Source organism: Charadrius vociferus, unplaced genomic scaffold (assembly GCF_000708025.1).
Source record: "Charadrius vociferus isolate BGI_N301 unplaced genomic scaffold, ASM70802v2 scaffold2570, whole genome shotgun sequence".
Lineage (NCBI taxonomy): Eukaryota > Metazoa > Chordata > Aves > Charadriiformes > Charadriidae > Charadrius > Charadrius vociferus.
In genome coordinates this window covers 34,553-58,505 of record NW_009646452.1, presented here as the reverse complement: position 1 = coordinate 58,505, position 23,953 = coordinate 34,553, and the positions used below count along the sequence as shown (strand labels likewise).

Genomic DNA, 23,953 nt, shown 5'->3' with positions numbered 1-23,953 from the left:
TCCCAGACATGGGGCAGGACCCTTCTCCCCCAGCCCTGGTTCTTCCCACCCTTGGACAGGACAAACCGTGGGCCTGGGGAACGAGAGCTGCCTGGAAAACCCCAGATCGGTGGTGGCTTTTGGTACTGGTGGGGTGGGGCTTGCCTGTCCTCCCCAGTTCATAGTAGTACCCATCTCACTTGACTCCTGAGATCCAAAAAGCATATCGAGGGTTTTAATATAGCCTCATGTGTATTTCTTTTTTTTTTTTTTCTCCTCCGCAATAGAAAACCTGTGTGTTATTTTGACTTTTATTATAAAGACGCTGTTCATAAACCACTTTAATTTAGATGCTCAAGGCTGTTCTCTTGCTTTTTTGTGACAGAAATCCCAGAAGATATAACACTTCTGGAAAATACCAGGGACTCAGTGTCTTTTTTTTTTTACTCTTGTGTCAAAGGTTAACTTAAAATATTAATGTTGCAAAGATTCATTTAAGATATTAAAACTGTTCAGGCAAGAATACATGTACATATTGTAATTACTTCCTTTTTCTTACAATTAAAGTAATTGGATTATATTTAATGAGCTATTTACATTTAATAATTAAGAAAAGACTTATCTTTCCAGCATTCCCCAAGTGGAGCAGAAGGGTGGGGGCACTCAGAGCTGTGATATAATTATCTAGGCGTGAGTTGAAACTGAAAGAGCAGTTGAGCTGTATAGAAAACACTTGGAACTGGTTTGTTCCTACTCTTTCATTAATCAAAATAGTTTAGTGTGTGTTAAAGGAGGGGAGGCTGAGCTTAGCTGCAAATGAGACAGAGTTTATCTGCTGAAAAGGAAGGTTAAAATATGTTCAGACTTCAGGAATAAGTCATTTAGAAGAAAAACCACACCCTCTCTTTCCGTATTAATTACCGAGCGCTGCCCTAGAATGAAAATGTGCTGATGTATTGTGAGAGTTGTGCTTTGCACCGAGCGCTTTGTTAGTGCTAACAGGCACAAGCCTTTCCTCTTGCTGGAGGAGGCTGGTGTGAAGGAGAGGAAGAAAACATGCTATCCTCATTAGCAGTAATTCAGCCTGGGAATGAGCGATTCAGCGGTGTTTGCTTTCGCAGCCGTGCACCATTTGCAGAAGTTGGGCTGTGGTTCTGCACAGGCATCCCCGCGGCGGCGGCGTGAGGGTCGGGTACCTGCAGTACCTCCAGGTGAAGCTGTTGGGAATGATGCTGCTTGTGTTGCCGCCTAAATTGCATCTCTTCTAGTCAAGACCGTTTGAAGTGAATTCAGTGCCGTTACAGACTTCAAGGCTTGGAAAACGAAATCTTGTGACTTTATCCAGAGCGCATTTTGCCTGGATTGGGACAAAGGGATGAAAGCTCCTCAGCCTTGACCTTTAAGGACTGGCTTTTGGGGCAGAGTGGGCATCCTGGTTTAGTAGACATCTCTCTCTTGGGTTGCTGTGACTGCTAACCCCGGTGGTTGTTACTGCTCAGGGGACCTGTCTCCTGGGACAGGGTGAGACTGATTCTTTGAATAGTCTCATTGACTTTGGGCAGTGATTCGGGCTCGTACCAGGTGGTGTTGGAGACCTGCGGATGGACTGAAACCTGTCCACTGACCAGGCCTCTCCCCACATACTCCTAAAATATCTGAGAACCTATAGTGGGTTTTCTGTACTTGCGTACACCAAAGCTACCTGTTGATTGAAGCTTGTGACGCTACTCTGTATTGTCACTGACCTTGTATCCTTGCCAAAACTACCCATAGGTTTAACAGAAAGCGTTCCGCTCCCTTCGTTGCTTCTGTTTCCTAGGAAGCAACAAAGCCAGAGCTCTTCTGCCGCTGAAGGAGCCCTGCCTCTCTCCTGATGTATATCCTCACAGCAAAGACCTTGAAACCTTTCTGTTTCGGAGCTTTAATTCCTGTTTAATCAATAGTTCTGTATTCTGAGAATCAAATCCCTGTGACAGCTCTCTTTAATTGAGCTAAACTGCCTTTCTCTTGTCACATCTCTTCTAGAGTTTTATTTAAATGCATTTGTTCTGCCTGTATCCTAGTCAAGAATTGATAGGAACACCAGGTGACCCTCTTTGTTTAACTTGTTTTTCAGCTAAATGAATGGAAACATTAATTAGGGCAATGTGTTTTTAGGAATAAAAAAAAAAAAAGTCTAGGTCAAACTGCTGGCTGTATTTGCACTCCAACAGAAGCTAGGAGGATCTGTATGTTCCCCGCTAGTGACACCCCCATCCTTCCACCCCCAGCTTGATTTCTGCCAGCAGCTTCGAGCGAGTCCCTCTCCAGGAGAGCAGGCTGGCATTTATTCCAGCAAGATCATCTTCAGCAAAGCTGACAACAAAAGTTTAAAAGGAAGAGCCAAATTTTCAGTCACACCTGTGCAATCCCCTTGAGGGCAGTAAATGATGACGATAATGCATGAGCCAGACAAAAAAAACGCAGAAAATGGCTTTCTGAGCCTCTTTTGCATTTTTCAGAGCCAGCAGACTAGAGAGGGGGGAGAAAAAAAACAGGGGAGGGAAAAAAAGAGAGTATTTTTACTCTGGGAACTGAGCGGGCTGGGTGTTTGTTGTCTCAAGGACTCCACAGTGCGCTGTACAATGCTTCGTTATTCTGCGAGATCAGGGCTGACGTTTCCTAGTGTCAGAACATCGCTGTGGAAATGTGCAGCGTTGCTCTTGCCCCACGCTATTACCGAAACACCTCTTTCGTAACGCCAGCAGATTGTATCTGTGAAGTTCCCGAGTTGGTGACTGAAGTGGATTATTAATATACAGAGGGGTTACGTATGGGGGTTTTTTTTGCGTTTGGGTAACTGTGCTCTCCTGAAGGCCCTGTGTTTTCAGTAGATCCTGCTTCAGGAAAGCTTTTGTGCGATGGTGGGTGAAAACGCAGCCTGCGCTTTCCATCTTAGCTGCTGGTAAGAGATGGTGGGCAACGTTTTCTCCGGCGCCTGGGGGTTTTTACCCGTCCATCTCCCTCCCCTGTGGCTTTTGGGGAGAATAGACCACTGTGAAAGGAAGCAGCCCTGCAGCTGCCCTTCACTGCTGACTCCTGCTCAGCTGCTGGCAGGCTGGGCTGCTAATGACAGATGAGCCTGTGACGCGTTTTTGGGAATGAATACTTGTTACAGCTGGCGGGATGGAGTAGTTTGTGGCATCACATGGCAGTTTGCTCTATAATTTCACTCCCTATTGCTCGGATGCAGCACTGATTGCTAGGTCTCTCTCCGAGTGTGGAACTGTAGCATTTCTGATTGCTGCATCCCACTTCTCTGTGGCTGCATTGTGAGCTTGGATATAGCCCTGAGCACTCAGCAGAGCCTTCTGCTGAATTTTTTTTTTCTCAGTTCTCCGTGTGTGCGTGTGTGGCTGCTGCTTCCCTTTCTGCTAGTCTTTTGGGGTTACATAAAAGCCAGTCTCTTTCTGGCCATTACAGCTACATGGGGGAGTAGTTACTGCTGAGAGAAGCTTGAAATTTGAAGCAGAGTTGTCACAGACATTAGAAAGAACAGTCAGTCTGCGTTGGCAAGCTACTGAGTTAAGTCTCATTTCATACTGATGGGAATTTCAGATCTGATTATCTCCTTCCTCCCTCATTCCCAAACCTGCTGGTGTGTCTAATCCCCCGATGGGTACTCCTAAAGGCTGCTCTCCAAGGCGCTTAGCTGAAGGCTTGGTCTCCTTGGCTATGCTGCTTGTTTGTGTCCGGGCAGAGGATTTTATAAGCCCTGCTGCGGGCAGGGTGATTGGTCACCCTGACGTACTTGAAAATCAAGCCTAATTTTCCTCCCCTTCCCCAAAAATGCGCTCTGTCCTCCTTAGGTGCTTTGTGCTACACCAGACACTATGACAGATGATATCACTGCTGGGGTCCAGATTTATTTGCAGATGGTCCCTGATCTAAGAGGTTGTGTGTCACATTGAGTGGGGAATTACCCAGGTGACTCCCAGTAATGCTATGCTAGCTGGTCAAATACCAGTGAGAAGAACCTTGCCAGATCTTTCCCTCCAACTCGCCTGTTATTTACAGCTCTTTGTGTGCGTTGCATACACACGTCTCACCTTGTAGTCCTGCCTGCCTCCTCCTCTGCACCGCGGTGTTGACTGTGCTATCTGCCTGCCATACACACAAAAAAAGAGAGAGGCTGGTTCCTCTCTTGCTGTGCAGTGCTGTTTTCTGCTCTGCTCCAAACTGCTTGTTAAGGAGTATTTGCTCCGAGTTGCTGTTTTCAGCTGACAGAACTCACGTTGGAAAGCAAATACTCAATCCTAAAATGTCCCTGTATTGCTTCTCAATACTTGTAATCAAAGTCTGTCTCCTTTATTGTTGGTAACAATTGTCCAATTTTACTGTGCCAGCCCTATTTATTAAAAATAGTCAATAAGACGCAGCTTTGTGCAAGGGGTTTATAGACTGGCAGTTCTTGTTTGAAACAAACCAATTGTGCTTGATTCTAACCCAGAACTGAGATTCCTGAGTGATCCGCTACAGCGGAGCTCATGGGGAGAGCGGTCGATGACTTGCTGATAAGGAATCTTAGAGCGGCACGCTCATCTTGAATTTACCTCGTGCTTTGCTCAAAGTGCTGGATTTGGAAAGGCAAAAATTGCAAGTCGCATATTTTTTTTTTCTTTTTCCCCTTTACGGGCCTGTGTTGCACCATGCTTGTTCCCCGGAGCCCCAAGAGTATTTACAGAAATAATTGCCGGAGTCAGAATCCCCATAAAAACTGGTAAGCGAGGCATTCAAGGTGAGAGCTTATTGTGGAGCGAGCAGGGTATCAGGTCGTCTGCCATGTGAAGAAGCACTATGCACAGATCCGGCTTTCTTGGCGAAATACGAGGTGCCCGAGACCACCGTATATGCAGTGAACAAGCACAGGAGTTGGTCCGAAGGGTGATGGGGAGCAAAAAGGAAAGGGGCTACAAAGATGATGAGGGGACTGGAGCATCTTTCTTGTGAGGAAAGGCTGAGGCACTTGGGTCTTTTTAGTCTAGAAAAAAGAAGACTGAGGGGGGATCTCATCAATACTTAGAAATCCTTCAAGGGAGGGTGCCGGGGGATGGGAACAGTCTGTGTTCAGTGGTGCCCAGTGACAGGACAAGAGGGAATGTGGCACAAACGTGACCGTCGGCAGTTCCATCTCCACCTGAGGAGGGCCTTCTCTGCTGTGAGGGCGGCAGAGCAGTGGCACAGGCTGCCCAGAGAGGTGGGGGAGTCTCCCCCTCTGGAGCCATCCCAAACCCGCCTGGACGCCGTCCTGTGCCACTGCTGGAGGTGCCCCTGCTCTGGCGGGGGGTGGGATGGGGGAGCTCCAGAGGGCCCTTCCAGCCCTCACCAGTCTGGGATGCTGTGAATCCTGGAAACGAGGTGCCAGTTGTGGCTGGAAGACTGGTAGGAATGTAGGAGCGGTGAGCTCAGCTTCCAGGGCTTTTGTCGTGCTCAGCAAACTTTTTCTGGGCCGGCACAGGGCAGTGGAGCGGGCCAGGGCTCAGCAACGCATGTGTAAGCATTTTGGGAGAGGGGAAATTATGAGGAATTCTGGCAATGCCCGGCTGGAGGTGGGGCAGCATACAGCTGCAGGGAGGCGAAGGGAAAAGAGCTACGGGCGAAGCTGGGCTTTTCAGATGGTTTGGCTTTTAGTCACTGCCATCATAACAAGGCTTGGAGCCTTCTTTTTTTCAAGCCGTGACTTGGAGACTTCAGAGGAAATGCTTGCCCTGAGCAGGTAGGAAGGTTCTGATTCAAGTGGGAGAGGAAAATCATTTGTTACCGTAACAAAAGCCCTTGCTTCTTGTTTTTAAGAAGGTGTGAAGCACGACGGTTGGGAGGATGAGTATTTTGAACATCGATTGATGCTGCAGTGTTTGTGGATTTGGCACACGACTGGCTTCAGTGTTGGCCCATTTCCTTCCAGCTCTCCCAACCAGTGGTGCTCTGCAACCAGCAAAGATCACTTAACTTCTCTCCTCACATAGCTAGCGCTGTGTTTCAATTTGCTGTCTGTCTTTTTTTTTTTTTTTGCATATTCATTAGAAATCTGTTGCAAACAGTTTTCTGTTTCTTAGAGGCAGTTTCCTTTTACTTTTAACGCTCTCCCTCTCTTCTCCCGTTACAGCGGTATCGGGCAGGTCCTCTGTGCCCGTGGTGTGCCATCCTTGCAGCTTCTTAAAAACAGCGTATGCACCCCCCAAACTGTAGTACTGAAAACAAATCTGATCTTCAACATTAATAAGCAAGTGGAAACGCTTATCTTTGCCTGAAAGATAAGGATTTTTGGCCTTGCAATTCATTTAACTTGCTTCTGAATGGTAGGATTTAGTTATAATATATGGTCTGTGGTAGTTACGTGACAGTGACTAATGCCTGATGACCAGTCTGGCTAGCTGGGGTGGAAAACTGCTGTGCTGTCATGCCCTGACCACTGAAAGCAAAGCGGTTCTGGATGGCCCTTGCTGGTAGCGTGCTGTCAATTGGCTTCTTAATGACTCTCTTAGAGAATAAAAGCAAGAGCCTCCTGGAAAGCTTTTTTAGGTCTGTCCCTTCCTTGTTTCATTTACTGCATCTCTTCCCTGCCCCCCTTGCGCTGTCTCCAGTGTTTTGCTTCCTCCTTCTCCCTCTGCTCTCATACCTTGTGCCTTCTCCGCAGTTGATTTTCTGCCCCTCCTGACTGCTGCTTTCGAATTACGCCACTTACTTTCCAATCCCGACTATTAATCTTTGTCCCACCTACTCATGAGGCATGAAGGTTTTACAGGAGCCCATTAGCTGTTATCTCTATAGCTACCCTCCACAGACTCATGGGGAAAACCAAGGTCTAACACTGAAGTGCCTTCTTGTGGGGACATCGCCTGCTCTTTTTGCTAATGTTGGCACCAAGCTCTGGTTGTAGGTCCCAGATTTCCTATCTGCCTGCCTCCGCCCTACCAAAACATCTGAAACCTTGAAGCTCCTTGTCCTTCCGCTTAGAGGAGAGGAAATTTTTGCTTTAAAATGCCTGTTATCCCAGAGGCTGCTGGGAGAGCAGAAGGGTGGTTGTCCACAGCCCATCCTTGTCCTCCCTGCCTTGCCTGTCCCCGCTGCTCCGCGAGGTTAATCTCCTCTTTTAGTTTGAAGGCCGCTTGCTGGATCCTCACTGGTGTTACGAGCAGCAGCAGCGGGGCAGCAGAGCCGTCCTCGTCGCCTTGGGAAGAAGCAATGCTGCTGTACTCTTTGCGAGGAGGGCTGTCGTAGCAATCACGAGGGCGAAACTCTTGATTCTGCAGTGGAGTGTGGCAGGCTGTGCTGGGAGGGTGGGGGTGGCTGGCAGGATGAGCTAGGCTATAAAGGGAGTGTTTTTCTTAGCCCTTATCGCTGCTGTCTTGCACCAGTGCAATTTCATAATGTACGTGTGCTGTACCATTGTTATTTTACTTATTTATTTTTTTTTTTAACTTTCACCGCTGCTCCTTGCTTTTAGTTTCAAAAGGCAAACACTTGTGGAGGGGGGGGGCTGTATACAGACAACATATTCTGAGCCTTTGTTTATTTGTGGGTATTTGGGGTACTACTTGATTTTTCTGCCCTGTTCTCCCCATACTTGCAGAGATGAGCGCTACCTGGGTCTATCTGACCTAGCATACCTATCATCTTTTGGGGTTTTTTGTCTCTTTTTATACATGCGCGCTCACATCTCTTCCCCCTTACAGGCTTATTTTTCCTCGCGCTGTTTTCCTTCTGTCTGTCCTGCGGTTGGAAGGTCTCCAGCTGGGCTCAGTGCATGGGTTGTCCACTCCGGCTCTGCAGATCCCACCGACCGCATGTGCTCCCTGGCCGAGCCCTGGGGAAGCACGGGGGAGAAGCTCGATGCAGGCAGCCTGCAAATGCTGCCTTGTTTATGAGAGCTGCTTGTTGGTGCAGACTGCAGTCTGGGGGGAGCTGGGAAAGTTTGTCTGGCATAAAGCGCTAAAGCTGACAAAAGATTGTAGGGCTTGGGATGTAATCGATAAAACACGGGGTATTAAGAAGCGAAGGGCAGGGTCCTTCCTTAGTTCACCCTGTTCTTTAAATATCCCAGCAGTTACTGATGGCTGCTGCGGTGCTTGGACACGGTGAAGAACAACACGGTCCTCAGTCCTCGGAGAGACTCTGCTTTTATTTATTTGGATGCAGATCGTGCTCCCTTCTTCTGTAAGGTGTGCAGTTTTGGGGACCTTTTCCTTGCGCGGGGACAAATCCTTCACATAGAGGCGTTGCAAAATGGCAACCTACATCTGCTTGTCTGGGAGATATCCGTGCGCCCCGGTGTGCTGCGGCTCTTGAACTCCTCTGCCTTAATGGGTCAAATTTAGCAATTCAAAATCTGGCTTGTGAGGTAATTAGGAGGGATAATGCCCACTTCTTCCTCTTAACACCCTGATAGAAAAGCATCCAGGAAGGACTCCTGGACCTCAAAGATAAGCTGCCAGCTGCCACAGAGACTATCAAAGGGTGGCTCAAAGTCAAGAGCAAACAGCTGATTTTTTATGGTTCTTGGGTTTTTGCTGTTGGTGACAGGAAGCCATGTTCCCCAAGCTGTTAGCTTCCTGTTTTATTTTTACACCCAGCCCGAGCAGATCAGCATGCCTATCACATGGGAGCCGGCTGCTTCTCCGGGGTTGTTCCTCAGCTGACCTAGAAAAGCGATTCTTTCCCCTTCTAAATTAATCAAGAAGTTGGGATGTATTTGCTTTCACTTAAGTCTTAAAGATTTCAGGCGGGTATCATGCTCCTTGTTCTGAGCTGTTTACCCAAGTTTCCTCCTCTCTCCTGGAGGCGGACGATCTGAGAGGGAGCTGTTTGTTGCTTCAATGTTTCAGCCTGTTAGCAGAGGAGATTTTTGTTAGTTCAAGGCACCGACCTGCACATAAAAGCATTTTCTGTCCAAAGCATAACTTCCGGACAGTTAAGTTTTCTTCTTTTTTTTTTTTTAATTTTTTTTTTTATTATTAAAGAAAAAACTGGAAGTTTGTCCTGACTGCGGTACAATCAATCTTGCCTTCTTTCTGAGCACGCTCTAATCCTGCATCCTGATTAGAGCTCCCTTAACGTTAAACTGCTGTAGCACGAAAACAATGGTCCAGTGTAAACCTCGGCCCCGGGGGATTTCCCAAGGGAAGAGGGGTGCAGCCTGCAGGATAAGGAACAGTCACCAGAAAGTTTCCTGGTCAGCTGCAAGCGCTTCCTGTTGTTTCAGGAGAGCCCTGTCTCTTCTGCTCCAGGAGAGAGGCACCACGCATGCTTTGGTGTGCTGGAAGAAGCTGTTGGTTTGTTTTTTTGGTTTATTTATTATTTTTTTTTAACATCCTCGCAGTTTAAGCAAAGTTTAAAATATTTCTGAAGAAGCGCTTGTAAGACTCGCCAAAGACGCCGTGCGTGAGCGCGGGAGGAAGGAGACTGCTCAGAGGCGACGGATGGGTAGGAAGGGAACAACGGCTGCGGTAATGCCAGCAGCACCTTGCGTGTGGGCGAAGATGTGTAGTTTTCCATCTCTTCCTCCGTACCTGAGCTGGTGGGGCTTTGCTGTCACTGCAAGTCACAGAACAGCAGGATCTTTATGTCTGATGAACCAGTTTTATAAGGGTGGGGAGGGGGGAAAGAAGGCTTATAAATAAAGCCATTTGAGAGCAGGAAAAACGAACACCATGGCTCTGGTGTGCCTGGAATTTGCGGTTGAGTAATCCTTTCCTGTTTCTTTTTTGGGTTGTTTTTCATCTTTCAGAACAGTGCCTGAAGCAGGTCCACCATGCCGTTAGTAACGAGGAACATTGAGCCAAGGCACCTGTGCCGTCAGACGTTGCCTAGCGTTCGAAGCGAGCTGGAATGCATGACCAACATCACCCTGGCAAATGTCATTCGACAGCTGGGCAGCCTGAGTGAGTACCATGGCGAGCCTGCGCGTTGCCCTCAGGAGTCGCTAGTGCTCTTTATTTAGCTCCTTTTCTACTCTCGTGTTCCTATTTCTCCCCCATCTGCCTTCCCTGGGTAATGCTAAAATGTTTTCCTAAAGAAATCTGATGCTAATTTCATATCCCCGGTCCCACTGCCTTCCTATCTAAGAGAAAATGGGGAAGGGGGGTGGTGGTGGGGGGTGTGTATGTGTGTGTGCGTGCGTGTGCGAGAGGCTGCAGTGAAACTGCAGATGGAAGGATGGAGCACAACTCAGGCTTGTAAAATGGGAGGCTCTCCGAGCAGCCAGGATCTTGTGTCAGGGAATGTGCCTGTAATTGCACGCGCTACTAAATGGAGCTTGACTGTGTTGAATCTACAGTGTGTCAGTAGTCTTATTTTTAATGAAAGATAATTAAAGCGCACACGCAGAAGCCGCCTGTTTGCCCCTGCTGTTTGTTGCGTTGCAAGACCCAAAGGCCCCAGTCTGATCCAAGCGTTGCCTCTGGAGTGTTGGGGGTTTGGGGCTGCTCGCTCGAACGGCAGCACGAGCCGTAGCGATGCCTAGCTCAGCTCTCCAGTGGGCTGACCAATACATCCTTGTAAAGACTGGAGGGAAAACGTGGGCCTACGTGCCATAGGAGAAACGAAGAGTTAATTGTGGTCTCTCCGGGATGACTCCTTAATCTGTTGAAACGCTCTGGATTCTGATTAGCCACCTCTGCCCTTGAAGCAAGACTTTGATAATCAAGTTAATATATTGTTTAGCTTCTCTGTGGTGTCTGCAAGCACTTCTGCTTGCTCTGCAAAGCAAGCCCCTTGTCTTCCCCCATAGCGTGAATGTGGCAGGGAAAGTTTGGGCGCAGTCTCTTTCCAGCAGTGAAAACCATGGCTGTTTCTAAAATCTGGGGCTGTGTTTGCTGCCAGTCGGTATCACATTCTGTTGGGTTGTAGAAATGTCACTGCACAGGCATGACCAGTCTCTCTGCTCGCGTTCAACTGGCCCTTGTTGTTCATTTGTTAGGTCTTGTAGCCAAGATGGTTGTGGAGTGTGAGCAAAATCCATCTCGTGCATGTGAAATGATGAGGAAGAAGGCAGTAAAGCTGTGCAAATCTCAGCTGCAGAGAAAGCTAATCCCAGTCCAAAGGCATGCAGTGGGTTAGTGTGACAGAGCCGTGGTGAGATCCTTGAGGTTTAGACCTTCTTTGTGCAGCTCAAATATTCAAAGCTTCTCTGCTTCTGCCTCGTCAGAGAGGGTGAAGTGCTGGAAGCCAAATTGCAGCCTGGTTTCTTTATCGGGAAGGTACCCTGGGAGCCTCGCTCAGCGGTGTGGGGAGGGAGGTGCGTGCTGCTGGACCAATCGCAGATACCTCCAGGAGAGCGCTGGAGGGAAAACTCGGGAGAGGTGGCTCTTGCTGACACTTGCGTGCTTTTCTGTGTGAGAGGGGAGCGAGGCAGGTGGGGAGGAAATGCTGAGCACCATCTCTTACCCGCTTCCCTAGGGTCAGCAGTATTTTAAATGAAGCAATATTTAGACTAACTGCTTACAGAACGCTCGCACCAAAATGACCGAACTCCTGCCCCCCGCCCTCCTTTTCTCTCTCTTACTTCTGAAAAAGAAATGCGCTCCTTCCTCGTACGTTGAATATTACAGGAACGTAAAGCAGGTTCAGTAGGCTGTGACAGCCCTGTCAAGTGAATAATCAGCCATGCCTAGTGCACCACAGTCTCTTTACAAAGATGCAAACATAAATCTTGTCAAACTTTCATATTCCAGTGAGTTTACCCTTCGTTACTATCACAGCTGGTAGCACTTTGTATAAGTCGACTGTGCGTTTTTGTGTGACTTTATAGAATCCACAAGCTAAAGATGGAAAGACCTATTAAATCATGCCGTCTGTCTTCCTGCCAGTGCATGACAAAGATAATTCTGATTGTAAGCTGCACTTTTGCAGTCGAAGTAACTAAACCAAAAAATTAATCTCTGCCTTACCCCATCTGAAAGTGTACACGAAACACAGAACAGTATGTGAGATGCTGGATGATAACTCTGTACAGGTGCACTTACACAGGCAAGGGAATACGGACCATCCCTTCTTCTCCCTACAGGGTCAAGACCAATATATACAATGCTGTTTATATATTATTTTGTGCTTGAAACATACCACTAAGCATTGCAAATCAAAAACTTTATTCTTTTTCCCTAGTGCTTGTTGCAGTTCCTTGTGAAATTCCGAAATGATTTTCAGTTCTCGTTACAGTAGAAACCAAATCACAAGGGTTTTTTTGAACTGTTGCTAGGGGGTGTCCAATTATCCCATAGATGAATGTCCGCTCTCTTTGGTCATATAGGAGAGCTGGTCTTGTGCTGATGTTGAACACAGGGAGTGCTCCATGAAACCACGCTATGGCAGGAGCTACCTGGCCCTTAGGTCTCCAGAAATAAAATCCTTCTCATGAGTTTTGAGGAAAGCTGGTTGGGCTCGTTAACGGAGCGTATGTGGAGACTGTATTGTCTAGGAGAGTGGAAGGAGGAGGTCAGTTGAAGTTAAGGTCCAGCATTTGCTTCCTATAAACATTTCAACCTGGCATTGCCACCAAAAGGGGTGGAGGAGGTTGATTTTTAACCTGGCTGGTTCCCCGTGCTTGGCAGTGTAAGGAGAACTGCACGGGAGTATGAACAAGTAGCTGATACGTCGGTTTAGATAGCTGAAAGTGTTTGTGCAGCTGGGCTTTGGGGGATGCCCTTGCGTTGCCTTGTGGAAGGAGCTCTTGTCTTTCTGATGTGACTCATTGCAGACAGCCAGATTTTCCGAAATTGCTGTTAAAGTTAGGCTTCCAACTGGTTATCCTTTCCTGAATGTCGAAGAGGATCTTTAGGAGTAACAGATTCCAGAACAAACTGTTGACCATATGATGATGCACTTCAAAACCAGACTGCTTATTGGGAGCAGCCTTGTACTCAACAGCCGTGGCTGGAAATGTTTCCCATCAGTGGGAACTCCATGGGCCTATGTCTGCTGTCGGTGCCAAGTCTGTTCTGATCAGTGTTGTCCTCAGTGTGGTTGGGGCTCCCTGGCTTGGATTATGTCTGAGAGCGGAACAAAAAGACAGTACTTATTGTAAGTTCTTGGTTTTCTTCCAGTCCTCCCATCTCTGTCTACCTGTGGTCATCTCTTGTTGCATGCAAAGATTTTAAACTCTTAAGGACAGGAGAGATTTATTTTTATTTTTTTTTATGCTTGTAAGTGATGCAGGGAGCTCCCGATCCAGGCCCCTAGGCACTCTCGCAGTCCAGACAACGGATGATGTTTGTCATAGCAGCCCACTGGGCAATCCAAGCTGTTACAGAGAGAATATCCCTGTTTGAGAAGTTCCCCTTTGGTTTTGATTTAGAATAAACGTGAATGCATCAATTTTTCAGACACTGCCACCTGAAGGAACAAAAGGGTCAGTGCTTTCGTCTGTGGTTATAGCTCAGGCTTTAGGATCAAGGACTGGGTCTGCTCTCTAGTTCCAGAGTACTTTGAGCTTGTAAATATGTGCCAGTTACCCTGGAGGCAGGCCTGCTGGAGACTGGGAGCCTTTGAGATTCTCCAGAGCAATAAAAATGTGCTTGTCTAATAAACAGAACAGCAGAGAATCTTAAAGGACCTACAGACCCATGCAGATTCAGGCCAGTATAGTGTTGTCAGCCCTCTTCATTTCGTTACTTTAATAGTGACTTGGAAGTATGTCTCAATTGTTTCTTTATTGCTTGAAGATCCCTTGGAACTGTCAGGTTTTGGTGGAACAGAGCATTTTCTTCCTGGATGTTAAACTCAACCCTGACAAACGTGAAAAGAAGCATGGTTCTTTTCTTCTGTCTTTCTTCATTCTTCAAGAAAACAAGCTGGGAGACTGAATGTGGTCTGATGTGGCTCATGAGGGTAATGCGGACACTTTAATATTCCAGGTAAATTTGCAGAAGACATATTTGGAGAGTTGTTTACTCAAGCCAACACCTTTGCCTCTCGGGTGAGCGTTCTAGTGGAGAGAGTTGACCGCTTGCAAGTCAAAGTCACTCAGCTGGATCCCAAAGAGGAAGAAGGTAATGGCGTGGAGCGCAGTCCTTGCAGACCAAGCATGGTAAAGATTCTCATTGAGTCAGCGTGGTTGGTTCACAGCCGTAAAATGAGCATGATGCTGCGATGGGTGCTGGAACGTCTTCTCTTGGGCTAAGAGGGACAGTTTCCTCCCATCCTGAACAAGCACCGTGTTGCTCATGTGGATAAACTTTCTGGCCGAGTCTTGCTCGTTAGCAAGTCTCTATGTGGAAACCCTTTTCAGCAGTTTGATAGCGGTGCGCTTCTTGAGTCTTGGTCGCAGGGGTTTGAAACCGCATTGGTAACTCTCAAGAGAGCTGTGTCTATACAGCAGCGGATCTTGGCACGGCATGATCTGAGATTTGCTGGGTTTCCCAAGAGGTCTGTGGGAAAAGGAACCTGACCTTAAGAAGTGCTAAAGCATGCCAAGAACTCCAACTGAAATCAGATGTTTGCTACTTGATCTTCAGTGTCATTGGCCTGGGTCAAGCTGTTCTTCACTTGCTCTCTCCTCTTTCTTACAGTCTCCCTGCAAGGCATTAACACCAGGAAGGCCTTCAAAAGCTCCACTACTCAGGACCAGAAGCTCTTCGACAGAGATTCTCTCCCTGTGCCTGTCCTTGAAACCTATAGGACCTGCAATACTCCTCCACCTCTCAACATTCTCTCGCCTTACAGGTATGGATGCAACACCTTCTTGGCCCCTTCTTCCCTTGCAGAGGAGTACCTCTTCCTCCCAACCTGCTGAGGAGGTCATTTCCTATCCCGGGCTGTACTGAAGTAGCCGTTTCCAATGGGAAATCGAGTTGCTAGACTGAGATCCACCTGGAAATCTCCATTTTGTGGGTTACGTGAAACTTTGCTTTTGGGGCTGTACAAATGAGCATAGCTAGAAAATGATATATTTGGTTACCTGCTGTCACTTTTGTGACTGCCCTGGGGCAAGGCTTGGCTGGCACTGCATAAACATACTAGGTGTTGTGCAGATGAGGCATTTTTCTTGTGCTTCTCTGTAGCCCTGTGGCTCCCTTCCAGAAAGCCACAGTGCAAACTGCAGAGCATACATCTGTAAATGGCTCTCACCCAGGTGGGTGCAGCAGTCTCCTGCAGATCTGGAGATGTTTTCCGTGGCCTTCTGTGCCTGGTCCGAGACATCCGATGTGATCTAGACTGGCTGTGTAACCAGTTCTCCTGAGCAGTCCCGCTCTGATTTCATCTTGTTGGTAGTAGAAGTAAAGGGGGTCAGAATACAGAGACTTAGCCCACATCCATAAATATCTTTTGAACAGGTAAAAAGTAATTACAGATAGCTGGAGGCAGCTGTCTTCTGCCAGACGCGGCTGCACTGCAAAGTAGGAGAAGAGTGTGTGTGCATGTGTGTGCTCACTCATGAGTTTCAAGGACGCTGCTGGTCACATTTAGGGTTCCTAGGCTGGAGAAGTTTTGTGGTTTTTTTTTTTCCCCACATCAAAAATACAACACAAACAAGTGGGAGTTGAAGTGAGAGACCTGCTTCTCTCTTGGTGATTGTTCAGAGAGGATGAGCTCTTGAGGTGCTGAGTAATGGAGAGTTTGTGAGAGGGCGAAAGCGATGGCAAGTGGGAGAGCCGGGACAAGCCAGGCTGTGGGTCTGCTGCCTGTTCTGAAATGGAAGGCAGAGGGGAGAGCAGCATGTTTGACTTTCTCACTGCAGACTTTTAAACTGTCATCTGGGGTTGTGCCTTGTGTTTTCTTTGGGTTTTGAACAAATGTGTGACTTGGTCCTTGTTTGTTTGTTTTGCTTTTTTTTCCCCTCCCTGTTCTAGGGATGATGGCAAAGAGGCTCTTAAATTCTACACAGATCCTTCATATTTCTTTGACCTTTGGAAAGAGAAAATGCTTCAGGACACCAAGGATATTATGAAAGAGAAGCGGAAACATAGGGTGAGGAAATGGGAGATCTCTGCCAACAGAGGCATGTCAGGGAAGAATAGGAGGTGGGAAGTGTTAATGAATCTTGGACTCCAAAGTTGCTATCCAGAATTCAGGTTTGCTCTCTTAAACTCTTTAGGGATCAATTCAGTGAAGTTTTTATCTGGCTTACTCTCATCCTTGTTAATTAAAAAAAGAAAACAAAGATACCCTTAATCTGTTTTTCCAAATGCCACTGTCTTGGTATGGTTATAATGGCTTAATTTGTAGTCCTCAAACATAGCGCTGGTGCAGTCAGCGGGGGAGAAAGTTGTGTTGGAGTCTTTTCTGCACTTCTGATGTTGCAAAGGGGTCTGTTCAGAGTTGGAGCAGTGCAAATCCCACTGCTGCAGCACCGCACTGTGTTGAGTGGTGTAATAAATTCTACTGTGGAAGAATAAAGAAGGGAGAAAATGTCCCTTCAGGAGTGCAAACCCAGGCCCTAATTTTAAATTAGGGGCAAGTGGGAGGCTTCAGAAAACCATTTAAACTGAAAATGCCAGGTAGAGTTCCTGGTTTGGTTGCCTGGGGATTTCGACTCATGTTTGCCAACACTGAAACTTGCACCATAAAAGATTCAGTTTGGGCATACTTTATTGAGCTTTTGAGCAACTGGAGTATTAAATATCAAAACAGATCGTGATTTTTTTCAATCAAAATAACAAGGGAGAGATTTAGGGTGTGTCAGAACACAGAGAATGAGGCTAGTTAAAGCCCAGTTCTTTGTGGGCAAGTGTCCGTATTGCACGCCCAAAGCGCTTAACACCAGCAAGGTGATGGTGAGATTTGGCAGTCTTGATAGAGAGGCTAAAAGCTGAATTGAGGTGGGAAACTGAGCTTTCGCTCTGCCTTCAAGGTGGTAATGCCAGGGAGTAATGATGGCATCGTGTCTGGGCTGCACTGGGGAAATCTGATGTTGTCTGTCTGTTTTTATGCTATCTGTGCTCCAACTTCTTTGTATGGGAGATCTTTGGAGCTTGCAGCAATCGGGAAAGTAAATTAAAAATCCTGGCCCTCTTTGAGAACGTGTCTTCTTGAAACTGCCACAGGTCTGTCCTATCCCTCCCTATCCCCAGTGAGTTTAAAGCAAAACAAGGCTTCTGTTTGATTCCTCCTCCCTTAGAAAGAGAAAAAGGAGAATCCGAACCGAGGAAATGTGAATCCGCGGAAAATCAAGACCCGGAAAGAAGAGTGGGAGAAGCTGAAAATGGGACAAGAATTTGTTGAGTCAAAGGACAAACACGGTCCTGCTGGGTAAGCAAGTCTGGGGCTCTGTTCGGCTCCCTGGCGAGGGGGAGCGGGCGGGCGTTGTTGATTATAATGCAGTTCACCCTGCTCTGCAGCTTCTCCAGATCCGCTGCACAGTGCGGATCGATACTGCCACTAATCAGATTCTCCAAAGTAAATCCGTCTGCTGATTTAAAATTTGCTAAATAAATCAGGGAGCTACACGGTTTGAACAAGGTGGCAGGAACAGCTTCGGTAGCAAGTCTGCTCTCGGCTGCCTGTCTTGTGGGCACAGAAGTGTTGAGAGCTTTGGCTCCCTACCCCGGCGCGATGCCCTTCCCATCACACCCAGCCTCTGGGCCTTACGCTGAGGAGCGGGGTGGCATCTCGGTGGTATTGTGCGATTGCTTTGTTACATTTCACAAATGGCTCTTCACACCCTAAAGTTGAAGCGGGGGCCGTCCCCATCCAAGTATTTCAAGCTACAGATCTCTCTTTAGCGCTTCTGGCTTGGGAATTCATTTAACTTTTGACACTAGCAAGGCTGGAAGCAGACCGAATTCCCCACAATGCACTTCTCGCTTGCTCACTCCTTGCAGCTTCCTTTCATATAAGAAAAATCTCTTTTTAAATCACACTCTCCAGCTAAAAATAAAACTTGCTTTTAGTTTAATAGGAGAACAGGTTTGGTTTCTAGCAGAGGAATCGAGCAGCAGCACAACAGCACCGTTTTCTTGCTCTTCTGATTTCTTGTGTAAGCGTGTTCATGCAGTTGAATTCAGTTGAGGTCCAGAGCCCCCAAGAGTGGGGTGGTTCACCCCACAGTGAAATGAGCTCATTGAACATTGAGTGTGAGAGTGGTCTCTTCCTTCAGTACTGTCTCAGCTCCGGATACTTGCTTTTAATGGCATCGCTGTTTCTTCGGTTCTTTTTGATACTCTGTTCTCAAGCTTATTTTTTGGCATCTTTGAGTACCTCTTCTCTTTTGCTGCTGGTGATACCCAATGTTACTGGGAGTCCTTCAAGTCCAAACTGGTCTAAACACCCTCTTACAAATGTTTTTTTTTTTTTATTTTCTAGAAGCAAATGTTAAGAAACATTCTTTTATTTTGGTGTTTTCTTGTTCCCTAAAATAGATACTCATGCTGTTCTGCTGTGTGGTAGCAATAAACAAACATGGGAGCATCTGGGCAAATTCTAGCCAACAGATTCGGCAGAGCAAAGTAATACAGCTGTACCTGGCTCTTCACAGAGGATGCTTTGAGAAACAGAGACTTTCTTTTTTTAAATGATGCTTTAAGGTTTTGTTTTGTGTATCCTGTTGTGGTGGTTGATAAGGTCCCACCTAAAGGCAGGTCCCACTGTGCTGGGAAAAGCCATTCCTGCTAGAAAACTTCATTTCTAAAAACTGCAGGTTGATCCATCCACTTGGTTAATACCGCTGCCCTTCAGTAGTTGAACTGCTGCGCAGTTGTTTGTTGTAACCCTTCCAGGAGGCAACGCTCTTGTGAGTGAGGGGACAAATGAGCTTTAGACATCGCCTTGAACTCTTTAAATAAATTGCTTGTCTTGCATTCACTCAGGTACCCCTCTAACATGGTATATCAGAACGGCAGCATCGGTTCAAACGAAAGCATGGACGTGAACTGCTACCCGCCACCGCCGCAGACTGACTCTATTGTGCCACCACCTCCTTCATTCCCAGATGACAGCCTGCCTCCACCCCCGGTGGAATTTAGGTAAGCCTACGGGATCCCTTCTGTCACCAAGGAGTAGTAGGTGGTGTAAAAGGATGACATGAGACAGGCTGAGATAGTTCAGCATAACTTCCTAGCGGGTGTTGTATGGGAACCAGAATGCTCTTGTCTGGAGGGGAAGTGGAACTGCAGGCAGGGACAGAGGCACAGGCAGCGCAGCTCTCCCTAAATCCCAGCCACTGTCGTTGTTCACATACAGAACAGGAGAACGGGCTTGGAGAAGGAGACTTCTGTTCACATACAGAACAGGAGAAGCAGACTTATTTCACTTTGTAGAAGAGTAGGGTCCTAATTAATGGTCTGGCTCCATTGCATGAGTTTTCCAGTGCCGTTGTCCCAGAACATGTAGACTTACATTCCTGATAGTTGTTCTTTGCACAGCTCTTTCGCCTCTGTTTTTCGTTACCATTTGCCCTATGATTTTTGACAAAATCACAACGTGGGCACTGAAGATGTAGATGTAGTTAGATTTAAAGGACTTGAGCACACCAGCTGACTTCTTCCTAGAGACTTCAGTGCAAGTTCAGGGCAGCTGCTTTGTATTGGATGAAATGGTGACTTCCAGTCACCTCTAGTGATGAGAATTGTGGCTCAAGACACAAAGGGTGAAACAAGAGAGTGGCTTTTTTTTTTTTTTTAAAAAAAAGCAGTAAAACAGAGTCAAAAAGTAACAGGAGGAAGTATGTCTGATAGACAGGACTGTGTTAGCTTGTCTCCATCTTATCCAAAGGCAGCAGTGCTGCAGAAAAGGCTCTTCTGATGTGTCAGAGAGACCAAGCGCTCCACTCTGCAGCGTGTTCCTCTAGGGCAGAGCAGAAACGAGCTTTCAGATGAAGCTTATGCTGCCTTATGCAGTTGCTTAGATCTCTGCCTAGCCACAGAGATCTCCCCTCTCTGGTTTTGTTTTGGTGGTTGTTTTTAAAGAACCCTGGGAGCTAGGTTTGATCTCCAGTAGCCTGTCTTGGATCAGCACTGTGTACCGTTAAAAATTGTGACGTTTTCATGGCAAACGTATCTTATTTTTTCTATCTTACCGTGGAAGGAGGTGTAAGTTTAGGGCCTGTTTTACACGTACATAGGGTATTACAGTACCTTATGGACAGTAGTGTTTTGGGGTATAAACCCAGCTTCCATAAATGGAAGATTCAGTCACTCATGAATCAGTGCTTTCTGTAAGAGCACGTTGGGTTTCCATGTCTTCCTCTTCACTCCCCACGGCGAGCTATGAGACATGGCTGCTGCACTCCAGCTCTGAGCCGTGGAATCCGGTGAAGAGATCTGTTCCTAGCAGGTGTTCAAAGCATATGCTTTCCTGGCACACCCACCAGTCCTTGTGCGATTTATCACGGTAGACATCCCTGCTTGGCGTGTCGCAAGTCTGACCTCAGCGTGGAGGGGTAGTGGCTTGCACTGCTGCAGGAGCTCTTAAGGCAGGAGGCTGCTCTGAGCTCAGACGTGATGCCTGGCCTCTGGCGGAGAGGTGAGATGGCTCATGTTCTTGTCAGCCTGGGAGATGGGACAGATGATAGCGTTTCTGCCAGTCCCCAGAAGCTTTCCTTTGTTCTGATGGTGTATGCCAAAAGAAACACTACAAGGGAACTAAAACCAAGGAGTGAGCTCTCATAGAAACACCAGTTAAAGCTGGAACTTAAATTTTTGTCTGGCTTGCAACAAACACACATGATTTGCATTAACACTGAGATTGTACGGTCTAATCTGGCCTCACAGCTAATAGCCTTATTTCTCTCTCTCCTTCTGTTTCAACAGCTATCCTGTAGACAACCAAAGAGGTTCTGGTTCTGGAGGGACCAAACGATCCAGCTTGGTTAGCCCAAGTCACCCACCACCAGCTCCTCCCATCGGATCCCCTACAGCAGCCAGGCCGGGCTTCGCTCCCCCTCCGGCACCACCTCCACCACCACCGCTGATGGGAAGCAGTCCCCCTCCACCACCTCCCATGGGCTTCCCATCCCCGGGAACCCCACCACCACCCTCGCCCCCTTCTTTCCCTCCTCACCCCGAGTTTGCTGCCCCACCACCGCCACCGCCTCCTCCAGCAGTCGAATATGCCAGCGTGCTCCCACCTCCGCTGCCGCAGACGGGCAGTGGGAGTGCACCGCCTCCCCCTCCACCACCGCCTCCTCCTGGCCCACCGCCTCTGTCTTCCAGCGGCCTGGATGGTCCCCCGCCCCCTCCTCCACCCTCAGACACCTCCGCCTCCAAGCCCAAGTCATCCTTGCCTGCAGTTAGCGATGCCAGGAGTGATCTACTTTCAGCTATTCGTCAAGGTAAGGTTTTCTTTCAGTACCAACTTTCTCTTTTTCCTCTGGAAAAACCCCACGGTACCTGAGCGCGAACTCTTGGGAGCCATCTCACGAGGAGTGGTGTGACTGCCTCCCTACTTGAGACCTGTGGTCCCTCCTTGCCTGCCCGCCCTGGTGACCACCTCTCTAGGTTTTATGCCTTCACCTGCACCTTTGGAGACAGCAGTGCTGGAATTGGTGTGGGCCAAGTTTGCGAGAGGATTGAGCGGCAGTGGTGTAACCCCTCAGAGGAGCACGGAAACGATTCGCTTCCCGTCCCTCCTGCCCACCCAGCCTGTCCTGGCTGTCATTCACCATCAGTGTCATCCCACAGCGTGTCCGATCCTCGCTGGCGGAGGACAGGCGGCTTTGCTCAGAGGATTGTGTCAAAGGGATGGCTGCTTTGGAGATTTCAGTGTGACCAAAGCCTTTGCGTGATCCCCTCTGTTGCCTTCTTCCCAACAGGCTTCCAGCTCCGCAAGGTGGAGGAGCAGCGAGAACAGGAGAAACGGGACGTTGTGGGCAATGATGTGGCAACGATCCTGTCACGCCGCATCGCTGTGGAGTACAGCGACTCTGAGGACGACTCTTCGGAGTTCGATGAGGACGAATGGTCGGATTAGCCGTGGTCCTGTCCCTTTCTTCCCCTTCTCTCCTGGGTTAACATCTTCTCAAAGAATCAGGTGGCCAAACCTTCCACCACTTCCTCTTTCATCCCATAACCAAAGATGTGCCAAGGGTTTTCAGACAACCAGCAGCATATCTCCCCTCTCCCTCCCCCTCCGGCTTTGGCAGGACTTTGTGCTCTGCCTTTCCAAAAGGTCTCCTCACGGACGCTGAGGATGCGGTGTTGGGATTTAGCTGGAGGGGTTGTAACGGTTGCTTATTTAAAAGAGAGCTAAACCTCCAGATTCTCGATGCCACCAGGCAGAGCACATATAAACCCTCCATCCTGAGGGATTTTTAAAGTAAAGATGGATGATCCTGTTGCGGCCGCGTGGCCTTTCAGATGAAGGACATTTTCAGCTAGTTTTCTCATTGCAACAGCAGACAGTTGATCTGATGGCTCTTCCTTTCCAGTGAATACTGGCAGTGCTGCAAGAAAATGGGCTTTAAATGTCTGTTCTCTGCTGCGTCCCACTGTCAAATAATCAGTTTTTGGCAACAGTGCACAATTCTTTCCCCTCTGACCCCCTAGTATTATTTCCAGACTACCCTGTGTGGGGTGCGCTTCCTGGCTCTGGGGCCGTGGAGTGCATTGGGTGCAATGTGAGGAGGGACTTCTTATTTTATTTTAAAAGCTGCCTTTACCTTCCTCATATCCCCTGGACTGTTTCGCCAAGTCTGCCAAAGGAGACTTGCACAAAGGGACGCGAAGCTGGGGCGGAACGGTTACGGGGCTTCCCGCTTTTGGGAGAGCGGAGTCACTGCCCCACTGAGACGCATCTGTGTGGTCAGCGCTGAGCGGTGGCGAAACTCCGCTTTGCTGATTTCTTCAGTTCATGCTGAGAGTGTGTTTTTAAAAAAGAAAATTTAAAAGTGCCTAGAGTGGGGAGATGGGGTGGGGAGGGGTTTTCTGAACACCGGGCGCTTCGGTGATCTTTGGCCTGTTCGGGGCAATGCTGCAGTCCGTTTGGAGAGGTGCTTTTTCTAGCGGGGTGACCATACTTTTTACGCAGGGACTCGAGTAGCAGAAAATGCTGGTATTGCCTTTGCTTCCTCCTCCCTTCCACCTAAGGAGGGGAGTTTGCGTGCCTAAAAACATCTAGTGTGTGAACTGAGTTGCCCATCGGTTACATCAGACCTAACCTACATTGTTTCCCATAATTTTGTTGTTATAATTCATTAGTTAATTTTAAGAAAACGTTTCTTCTCACTAACCCTGTGAATTCCCAGGCTGCTCACTACAGATACAGTACTGGCAGGGGGAGAACATGGTGAACTTGAACTAGCTGACCTAGGTTTTATTGCTGTTTTATATTACCTTACATAGAATACAAGTATAGCTTGGAAATCTAGAAACAGATACCCCCGATGCTGCGGATGTGTGTTTTAATTTGGACGTGACTCTCTCGGTCAGGGTTCTGCAAGAAAACAATTCCGAAGCCTTTTGGAGGTTGTGGGTCCAGCTGTTGTGGGGTGGGACCAGCTGCACGTCCCGTTAAGACCAACTCTCCAACCTTTCCTATTGTTAAGTATTTTGCCAGCCTGTGCCTGTTGTTGCTTCTCTGGCTTGCCGAATTTAATGATGTTGCTGATACCTGGAACGCCAGGCCCAGCCCGAGGCTGCCAGGTTGCTGAAAATCCTTCTTGGGGTTTGATTGATGGCTTCAGTTTGTGCCATCGAGTTCTTACCGATTTCTTGTGTGTGTGTGCGCGCGCATTTTTAATCTTTGACAGAGCAGATAAGGGCCTGGAGGATGGGTTTTTCTGGGGTGCGGATCAAGCTGAGATCCAGCGCGACCCTGAGGGCAATCGGGAGAGATTTACTGGACTGCTGCACCATCAGATTTTTGTCTGCAAAGCGGCTGCCAGGCAGGACGCAAAGGGCGTAGAGGGTGAGGCGTCCCGATGGGCTGGGAACATCTGAGCAGCAGCGCTAGTTCCAGGTTCTGGAAGAGGGAACAAACCCCTCGAGTGCCAGTGAGCCACGGTGCAGTGGAGGGACTTGGAAATGCAAAGTGATTATTGCTGCAAGCTGGGTAAGGGGGGTTAGAG

The 23,953-nt window shown here is 48.0% G+C and overlaps 1 protein-coding gene across 1 annotated transcript; it reads left to right on the top strand.

Moving 5' to 3' along the window:
* Positions 1-1,489: 1,489 nt before the first annotated feature.
* WASF2 (WAS protein family, member 2) lies at positions 1,490-22,508 on the top strand. Its single transcript, XM_009882612.1, has 9 exons — positions 1,490-1,500; positions 9,746-9,899; positions 13,869-14,003; positions 14,523-14,676; positions 15,804-15,921; positions 17,072-17,202; positions 18,759-18,914; positions 20,700-21,220; positions 21,701-22,508. The coding sequence occupies exons 2-9, from the start codon at positions 9,770-9,772 to the stop codon at positions 21,856-21,858; spliced, it is 1,503 nt and encodes a 500-aa protein (XP_009880914.1). The 5' UTR covers positions 1,490-1,500; positions 9,746-9,769; the 3' UTR covers positions 21,859-22,508.
* The last annotated feature ends 1,445 nt before the right edge of the window (positions 22,509-23,953 follow it).

Bases quoted from the DNA above. Each gene is read 5' to 3' on its own strand.
- WASF2 (XM_009882612.1), top strand. From the start codon at position 9,770: ATGCCGTTAGTAACGAGGAACATTGAGCCAAGGCACCTGTGCCGTCAG. The intron at 14,004-14,522 runs GTAATGGCGTGG...TCTTTCTTACAG, and splicing joins GGATCCCAAAGAGGAAGAAG to TCTCCCTGCAAGGCATTAAC. The intron at 21,221-21,700 runs GTAAGGTTTTCT...TCTTCCCAACAG, and splicing joins ACTTTCAGCTATTCGTCAAG to GCTTCCAGCTCCGCAAGGTG.